The sequence below is a fragment of the Olea europaea genome, chromosome 11 (assembly GCF_002742605.1).
Source record: "Olea europaea var. sylvestris chromosome 11, O_europaea_v1, whole genome shotgun sequence".
Lineage (NCBI taxonomy): Eukaryota > Viridiplantae > Streptophyta > Magnoliopsida > Lamiales > Oleaceae > Olea > Olea europaea.
The window spans coordinates 28,044,621-28,054,322 of NC_036247.1; the positions used below are offsets into that span (position 1 = coordinate 28,044,621).

A 9,702-nucleotide genomic window follows, 5' to 3' on the forward strand; every position below is an offset into this window, starting at 1 on the left:
TTCTATAGGTAGTAAACCACTTCCTATTTGGACACATATGGTAAGAGCATCCAGAGTCAAGAATCTACTTACCGGAGGTTTCTTTATCACAAGAGATGGTGTAGCACTCATCGCTTTCCCCTCCTGCCGAGGCATAGCTTACCTTTTGCTTGACTTGCACCTTCCCACTGTTATTGTTCTTATTGTTCTTCTTCCAACCCTTTTTGTTTGGACAATTCGCCTTGAAATGCCCAAGCTCGCCACATTTGAAACAAGACCTTTCCGCAAGAGGTCTAGAACTCGATCTAGATTTTTCTCCCTTGCCCTTTGGTCGCACATTGCTTGTACTCCTTACAAACAATCCTTGAGCTTGCTCCTTGTTACCAATGGTAGACATGCCACTAGTTGCAATCTTTCGAAGATCATCCGCTAGAAGTGACGTTCTAGTGTCCTCCATCACAAGTTTATCACCCACAAGCATCAATGTTTGTACTAGGTTCTCATAAGACTTTGGCAATGAAAGAAGTAGTAGAAGTGCTTGATCCTCATCATCTATATCCACATCAATGTCCTTCAAGTCCGATATGATCCTATCAAACTTGTTGACGTACTCCCGGATTGGTGTACCTTTTCATCCATCTTGCAAGTATACAATTTGGACTTCAAGTATATCCGATTTGTTAGAGTCTTCGTCATGAAGTTCGCCTCCAACTTTATCCACACCTCCGCCGCCGTTACCTCACTATCAACCAAGAAAGCAACATTTCTTTCAAGGCAAAGAATGATAGACGCTCGTGCCTCAAGATCTAACTCTTCCCAATCCTCGTTCGACATATCAACGTGCTTCTTCTCCTTTCCCGCCAATGCCTTGTGCAACTTTTGAGAAATCAACAAATTTTTCATTTGCATTCTCTAATATGAAAAATCATTCTTCCCATTGAATTTTTCTATCTCATACTTCCCAATCTTCACCATTCCTCTAGTAGACATGATTTACTCACTTGTTTACCGAAAATAAACCACAAAAGTTCACTTGGAAATTTTCACAAACACCTTGTGCACAAAAAGTTCAAGCAACTCACCACAAAATCGAAGCTTAACCACCTTGATTTTCGAAAGAGCTCTGATACCAAATTGTAGGGAAAACACCTCCCAATGAATGCCCAAAGATCAAACTAAGTTGGCAAAGTGAAAATTTCCAAAACACTTGAAGAACAAGAAAATGAGGAAGAAATGATTTCCAATAGAATATATGAAGATCAATGTGTTTGGATTACTTGAACAAGCCTCAAGTTAATCCACAAGAAAGAGAATAACTTTGAATTTATACCCAAGATGAATAACCTTCTATCTTGTGAATTCTCACCAAGTTTTCTCTCTTCTTTCTCTCTAGAAACGAGCTCAAGGGTTGTGATATATTGTGTTGTATGAAAGAGGGAAAAAATGGCTATTTAAATACCTATCGGGGCGCCTAGGCGCCATGTTCCTGCCTGTCAAAAAAGTTCGGGGCGCCTAGGCGCCATGGAAGTGGTGCCCAGGCGCCATGTTACTGCCGGGGAGGCAGAAACTGGGCGCCCACTCCTGGCGCCTAGGCGCCCGGCAGAAACTTGGCAGAACAGCCCCCCTCCTTCCTCTCTTCTCTTGCTCCTCTTCTTCTCACATAAAGGCACTTTCTTTATCTTTTTAATGCCTCCCAAATAAATGGCTTGAATGGAATCACAACAAATCATCCCCTTGCAGATGCTCCAGTCATGGCGTATTCCTAAGACACAAACTCTTTAAACTTGGCAATGCCTGATCAGCACTACTACTACTGTTTATCCCTTCATCCTTGTCATCTTCTATTATCTCCTCCGTTTGTACATAGTTATAGACAGTCAAGTGTTGGAGCTTATGGAAATTTTGTGCCAGACTATGAGGGAAAAGCTTCTTGATTTTATCACACCTTTGAATCCTCAACTCATCTAGCCAAGAAAATGTGCCTTGTGGAAGAGGTACAACTACGTCCCACTTGAAGAGACCAAAAAAATTTGGCAAGTTTTCCAGGGACAACGATTGAATGCTTTCAAATGGGCCCTACTAGACTGTTGTTCTTCCTTGGCAAACGAAAACCTCATAATGCACTCTATTTTATCCCCTTTTGCAATTATGCAGAACTTTAAATCTCTAGCACTATTTAGAATTAGGAATTCATCTAATAAGGAACTATCCAAGAAACTATTCGTAAAGATTAGTTTCTCACTATCTCATGGAAGCAAATTCTCGTCTTTGGGTGAAGATGATTCCACGAGACTTTTTTAGCTTCAACATGAACTTTACAACTTTCTTTAGAGTTTAAAAACAGTCTGCAGGAATTGAGTTGCTTATCACTTTGTCGAGACTTTAGTAAACGATTGATATCACATACGCTATTTAACCTGCCTTTAAATACTTTCAACTGTTTCAGTGCCTCAACTTTTCAATTGGTGCACATATATGAAATGGCAATGAGAGCAGCTGAAGTTTTGAAAGTCTACTCAGAGTCTGTGTCGGTAACACCTTTGATTTATGGCAACTCAAATATAGGAATCTGAGTTTGGTTAAGATATCCATCCCTTGGGGTAGTTCCTCAATATTAGTAGCTGTGAGATCCAAATGTCTCAATTCATTGAGCATTTCCAATGATGAAACTAATTCCAGTCCATAACAATCTTTCAGCAGTAATGTTCTAAGATTCTCCAAGTGAGATATGGAATTTGACAATTTTTGAATTTTAGTACCACATAAATTGAGAGTGCATAGACCACACATTTGCTTGAAGAAACAATTTGGAATTGATTTTGGAGGATTTTCTCTCAAAACCAATGTTGAAATCTAGGACACGTGGGTGACGCGTCACATGAAATTTTCTCCATCAAGTTTTCCATCAAGGAAACCTTATCCAATTCTTCTGTCCATTTATGCATAACAGGTATCTCCCTTAAGTAAAGTCCAGTTTTTACCTTGTATCTAGGGTTATCTTTACTTTTCTATATTGCCATGCATCTTCACATACGTACCAGTTTAACCCCTTTCCAGTAAGCAGGGTCTCTCTAATTTATTCGATATTGCACGACCTTGGTCAATCTCGACTCTGAAGCTAGATCTTCTCTCCATCAGCTCTTTTGAAATGAAATTTTCAATCAATTTGACTATTGGAATACAATAGCCTTTAGGATACAGCGTGCAACGCAAGAAATAATTTTTTAGCTTTTCATCTCCCAGATGATCATAACTATAAGAGAGTATTGACAAAACCTTATCTTCCATGTTCGCTTGTCCCATACATGATTCTTCCAGTCCTTCCAATGCATCTCTCCATTCATAAATGCCAATCACTCCCCTCATGCTTCCAGCCAATGTGACAAATGCAAGTGGTAAACCACCACATCTTTTTACTATGTTCTTGCAAATCCTTTCTACTTTTGGATGAAGTTCAACTCTGCCAAGTTTCTACAAGAATAGTTTTGAAGCTTCTTGCTCAGAAAGTGTGTTCACTTTTATAATCCTTTGACAGTCCATCCCATCATAAACTTCTTTTGATTGACTTGTTATGACGAACTTGCATCCATTCATTCCTCAAGGAATAGCAATCTTCTCTACATCGATTTGCCTCCAGACACCATCCAATATAAGTACAAATCTCCTTCTTTCCTTGAATGCCTAGAAAAGTGTAGCTGCCATTTTCCTTTGATCACTCTCACATGAGAAATCTAATTTCAAGACACCAGCAATGTCATTCTGCAATTTGTCAATGTTAAACTCTTGAGAGACAGTGATCCAATAAACATGACCCAAGAATGTGGATTTCTTTAAGAGCTTATCATGGACATGCAGTGCCAAAGTTATTTCGGCTACTCTCCCCATTCCATAAATGCCAATTCTTTTGACACCGTCATCCATTAATGATGCCCAAATGTCATCAAAATTTTGCAGAAATTCTTGGCCATTGTGTTGGGCTGTCATAATTAATGGGTCAATACTCTCATCAACCTCAACAAAAATCCCTCTAGGAAAATCACTTTGCTCAACAAGCTCAGTCACTTCTGTAGTCATTAATTCAACTTTTCAGCCAACTTTTATTGTTCAAAAATTCTGCAGCATTGTACGTCTTGGTTCAAGGTTCCAAAATCTTCTATTATGCTTTCAGCATTACTCAACCAATCTTCAACCTCTCTCTTGCATTTTTATTTTGATAACCGTGGGTGTCCGGGCCAACTTATGCGCACCTTGACTAATCCCACGGGGCCCTGAAATTTACAGTCGGATACTCACCTCAGTGGCCCTAAGGGGACTCAAACTCATGACCATTGGGGAGCAAACTCAAGGCCTGACCATTGAGCTACCCTTCAGGGTTCTCTCTTGCATTTTTTTCAAGAAAGATACGTTGCATTTTGTGATTCTACGTGCACATCATCTCTTCGTCTTGTCAGCATTTCTATTTTTCGTTTAAGAGCATTTGTATTTTTCTCCAAGTCTATGCTTAGAGATGACAAATCATTTCTAGCCATTTCAACATAATTAGCCATGCGACTTCCTACAGCAGTATTGTATACAGTTAGAAAAAGCAATATAACACTTTAGAACCATGGGGCACTAATTTGCTTGAAAGAAAACAAAATCGAGTATCATGTATTTAGTACAAAGTCAATCAATAAAAGAAATCAAAAAATTAATTTATTTCAAAATAAATTTAACATTTACATAAATTTCAAACAAAGAGATAAATCACTATTATATTATTTAAATCTAAAAACTATTAATTATTTAATTGACAACAGACTTTGCCTAGGTAAGAGGTTAGAAAGCACGTAGAAAAGGAATTATTGAACCAATGGACGACAGCAATTATTGTTTCTTTTTATAATTGATTGATTACTCAGTTGATAACTGTAATTTATCTAAGCAACCAAAAGTCACTTTCAGTATTGACGTAGCGGAATGTTATAGGAAAGATGAATGTTGGAATGGATAAGTTATTGTATAGTTGTGTATATCCGAGCGACATGATTAGGAGTTATAGAAATACTAGAATTGTGGGATTTAAATTAAATAGATAGAGTCCCGCTGACAATGTTGTTTCGATCTTTTAGGAGTTAGTTTCATTGTTTACTTACTCTTTCATTTTATCTCTTTGTAATTAGTTAGAGATTATCCTGTATAAATAGATGTGGAATGAATCCTAATAAGAGATATCAAAAAAATCATCTTTTCCTTAAATCTGGTATCAGAGCTCTAGGATATTTTCAAAAATTTTTAGGCATTCATTGCTCAGGCCTCAATTGCCAATTTTTCTGTCTTTGATCTAACCCTTTTCTCCACCATTAACCATCACGTCCGAGGCTACAACGTCCACAGAAGTCCTCAATCATCCATCTGATGATCTGTAGAATATCCAAGCAACTTACAGACTAAATGGGAAGAACTATCTGAAGTGGTCCCAATTTATCCGCACGTATCTAAAGGGCAAGGGAAAAATGAGCCATCTTCTAGGAACAAGACCGAAGAAGGGAGACCCCAACTTTGAAGCATGGGATGAAGTAGATTCCATGATCATGTCTTGGTTATGGAACTCCATGACTCTTGAAATCAACGACACCTTTATGTTTCTACCTACGATCGAAGAAATTTGGAATGCTGTTCAACAAACACACTCAAAGGCTCACGATGTAGCTCAGTTGTATGAGATTAAGATCAAGACTGCTTCAATGAAATAAGGCAGCAAAATTGTTACTGAGTACACGAATATACTCCAGACTTTATGGCAAGAGCTAGACCATTATCACTATTTTGAGACCAAATGTCCAGAAGATGCGCAACCTTGAAGAATTTTATCGAAAAAGATCGAGTATATGATTTTCTTACATGGCTTAATGCTGAGTTTGATCAAGTGAGGTTCCAAATTATTGGCAAAGAAGAGATACCCTCTCTGATTGAGACCATCTCTCTAGTTCGACAAAAGAGAGTCAACGGGGGTGATGGTTGAACTACAAATTCTTGACGGTTCTACTATAGTGACAAAGACGGATGGAAAGGCAGATCTATCTTGATCGTCGAATTAAGATATTCGGGACAATCATTGGTGTACTTACTGCAAAAAACTAAGACACACCAGAGACAAGTACTGGAAGTTACAATGTAAACTACAAAGCAAAGAGTGGGGAAACCAAGGGGAACAACAGCGGATATTTTTTGCATCATGTACATATAATCGTCCTCTAAACCGCAAGATACCATCTACTGATATATGAAAATCTGAAGCTTTTCCATCATGTGTATCATTCTTTATCTTGAAACAATAATCATCTTCATGTTGCCCTTGCTGAATCCTATTTAATAATTTTGGCTGAAGTGTTAATGCTGTAAGTTTAGCCTCTACAAATCCTTGCGACACAACTTCAATACCCATTCTCTGTAAATCTATCAATTCTGATTTTGTGTTATAATCATACTCGCAACATGAATTAGCCATCTCCAAGCCACCATGAATTAGCCAGCTCCAAGCCAAGCCACATTTAATGTAGAGGAGATAGAGAAGTTAAAGGGACTTCTTGGATCACTGGAAAAACCTAGTTGTTCATGCTCTCTTGCATACTCAGGTAAGTTCTCATTTTCTCATGGGCTAAATGTCTCAGATGAAACTATCAGGAATTTATGGGCATTGACTCAGAAGCCACAGGCCATGACTAATTCTTCACTAAATTTTAACACCTACAATCCCTGTCCAAGCAATCGAAAATAATAGCAGCTGATGGTTCTTTAACTACTATAGATGATATAGGTGACATTCATATTAGTCATTTCCTTACTCTAAAAAATATTCATCATGTTCCAAAGTTGTCCACCAACTTAATATCCATTCAAAAGCTCACACATGGAATGAATTGTAATGTTTTTTTTAATCCTTCTCATTGTGTTTTTCAAAACCGATCAGGTTTTGGGGAAGAAGATTGGACTTGCTAAGGAAAGAAACAGGCTCTACTATCTTGAAGAATCAAACAAATCACATGTGATCAAGAATAATTTATCTATGTCATTTCTTTCATCATCCAATAAAGACACTATTTGGCTTCATCATCTTAGACTAGGGCACCCATATTCTGGAATTTTAAAAACTATGTTCCCTACTTTGTTTAGAAATCTAGGTTCAGAACAATTTCATTGTGATGCATGTGAATTTGCTAAACATAAACATGTACCTTTTCTAATTAGCAATAAGAAAAGTTCAGTTCCATTTTATTTAGTTCACAATGATATATGGGGACCCTCCACGGTTCCAAATGTGTCATTCTCATCGATTTGTCTCCATTATTGAGGATTGTACTAGGGTTTCCTGGATTTCCTTCTCAAACACAAATCAGATGTAAGTAGTGTACTCCCAAACTTCCACAACATGATTCAAAACTAATTTGGGGTAAAAATAAAAAGATTTCGATCAGATAATGCAAGGGACTATTTTAATCAAGTTCTATCTCTTTACTTTCAAAAAGAAGGAATTATCTATGAATCCTCCTGTGTTGATACTCCATAACAAAATGGAGTGGTAGAAAAAAATGTTCACTTGCTAGCCACAACCCGAGCCTTTCTTTTACACCATAATGTTCCAAAACATTATTGGTGGGAGGCCATACGCACGGCTACATATATTATCAACCGTCTTTTTTCTCGAGTCCTAGGTTTAAATTTCCAATGGAGATACTATCTGGATTCCATCTTGACCTTCGTACAACAAATAATCTCACTCCAAGAATCTTTGGATGCACAGTTTTTGTCCATAGTCATAGTCACAACAGAGGAAAATTAGATCCAAGGGCACTCAAATGTATATTTGTAGGTTATTCGTCCACCCAAAAAGGAAACAAATGCTAACATCCACCTACCAAGAAATTCTTTGTCGCTATTGATGTCACTTTTGTGGAAACAAAATCATATTTCACTCAACCTTATCTTCAGGGGAAAATTTCATTTCGTGAAGATAAGGATAAAGACTTGTTTTTGCTTGACCTACCTACTCGTGAGCTAATTGTGTCCACATAACCAGATCCAACTAATCAAATTCTAGCCAAACTAGTCTCAGCTGATCCCACACCTGACCACACCAGACTCATGACAGAGCATAATGACGTTCATAACACAAGGAGATTCGTACAGGTTTATTCAAGGGGGAGAGACTCGGATTATAATCCCATGCAAGTCCAAGATTCAACTCCTACTCTTGAAAATGAGGTAAATGCAATTTCTGACCAGCCTACATTAAGATAAGAATGTGATCTCCCGATTGCCATTAGGAAAGGCACTAGAGAATGCATAAAACACCCCTTATATCCTCTAGTAAAATTCATCTCTTTTAAAAAATTCTCACCAACACATAGAACTTTTCTAGTTAGCTTAAACTCTATTCATATTCCTGATACTTTATCTGAGGTATTATCTAATGAGAATTAGAGAAATGCCATTAGTGAAGAAATGCGGCACTAGAGAAGAACCAGATGTAGGAGATAGTTAGCTTACCACTAGGAAAAAAGGTTGTAAACTGCAAGTGGGTGTTTACTGTAAATTATAAGTCGGATGGCTTTCTTAAAAGATACAAGGTTAGACTCGTCGCAAAAGGATATACACAAACTTATGGTATGGATTATCAAGAGACAATTGCTCCAGTAGCTAAGATGAACACGATAAGAGTTTTGTTGTCACATCTACTAATTTTTATTGGTATTTGGAATAATTCAATGTAAAAAATGCCTTCCTTCATGGCGAATTAGAAGAGGAGATAGACACGAACATTCCTCCAGGATATGAGCAACAGTCAAGAGGCAACAAAGTATGCAACTTAAGGAAGGCACTTTACGACCTAAACCAATCACCACAGGCTTGGTTTGGAAGATTCACCAAAGTAACATTACCCACTAGGTATAAGCAAAGTCAGGGAGATCATACACTTTCTATAAAGCACTCGAATATAGGGGGAGTCACCGCTCTTTTGGTATATGTTGATGATATAATAGTTACTTTTTCTCTCGTTTCTCTTTATAATTAGTTGGAGATTATCCTGTATAAATAGTTGTGGAATGCATCCTAATAAGAGATATTAAAGAAATCAATTTTTCCTTGGATGTTTACAATGAACAAATCTCACAAGATGAAAAAACTCATGAACTTTTTTTATTTCTATCGATCAATCTAGACACAAAAGGCTTACAATGCTTTATATAGGAAAAACCATAGGAAAATTCTAAAAAACAAAAAAATAATAAAAAAAGATTTTTTTTTACCAAGAATGGAAAAATCAAGATAGTGACTAAAATTGAAAGTCTTGATCTTAAGGGTTATCGTCCAACAGACGAAATTCAAATCTAACTTAAATTGATTGCGATATACCAGAAAAAATTACCAAAAAGGGAAAAAAATGAATAAACGAATGCCTAAATGAAGGAATTTGCCCAAAATTGGGCGTACGTTAGGAGCAAAGCTACAAAGTCTTGTTCTTTGGCCCGTTTTCAATTAAATTTGACTAAAATTTTGCCAAAAACGAACAATTCCAAAATTTCTTCAAAAATTGGAAAGTTGCCTAATTCTGCCTCTCCGGTCCCACTTTTCCATAAAGTCTAATTCCTTCTACACCCCATCAAGTATTATTATTATTATTATTATTATTATTATTATTATTATTATTATTATTATTATTATTATTATTATTATTAATTG

General features: G+C 36.9%; 1 protein-coding gene across 1 annotated transcript; it reads right to left on the reverse strand.

The window, feature by feature from the left end:
* Nucleotides 1-3,021: 3,021 nt before the first annotated feature.
* LOC111404656 (probable disease resistance protein At5g43740) lies at nt 3,022-4,053 on the reverse strand. The gene is made up of 3 exons (XM_023033432.1): nt 3,702-4,053; nt 3,560-3,660; nt 3,022-3,450 (listed from the first exon to the last, which is right to left on the reverse strand). Exons 1-3 carry the CDS (start codon nt 4,051-4,053, stop codon nt 3,022-3,024), a joined length of 882 nt encoding a protein of 293 aa, XP_022889200.1.
* Between the last annotated feature and the right edge of the window lie 5,649 nt (nt 4,054-9,702).

Coding starts and splice junctions, on each gene's coding strand:
- LOC111404656 (XM_023033432.1), bottom strand. CDS start 4,053: ATGACTACAGAAGTGACTGAGCTTGTTGAGCAAAGTGATTTTCCTAGA. Junction 3,661..3,701: donor CTTGAAATTAGATTTCTCAT/GTGAGAGTGATC, acceptor ACACTTTTCTAG/GCATTCAAGGAAAGAAGGAG. Junction 3,451..3,559: donor TGAGGAATGAATGGATGCAA/GTTCGTCATAAC, acceptor CTATTCTTGTAG/AAACTTGGCAGAGTTGAACT.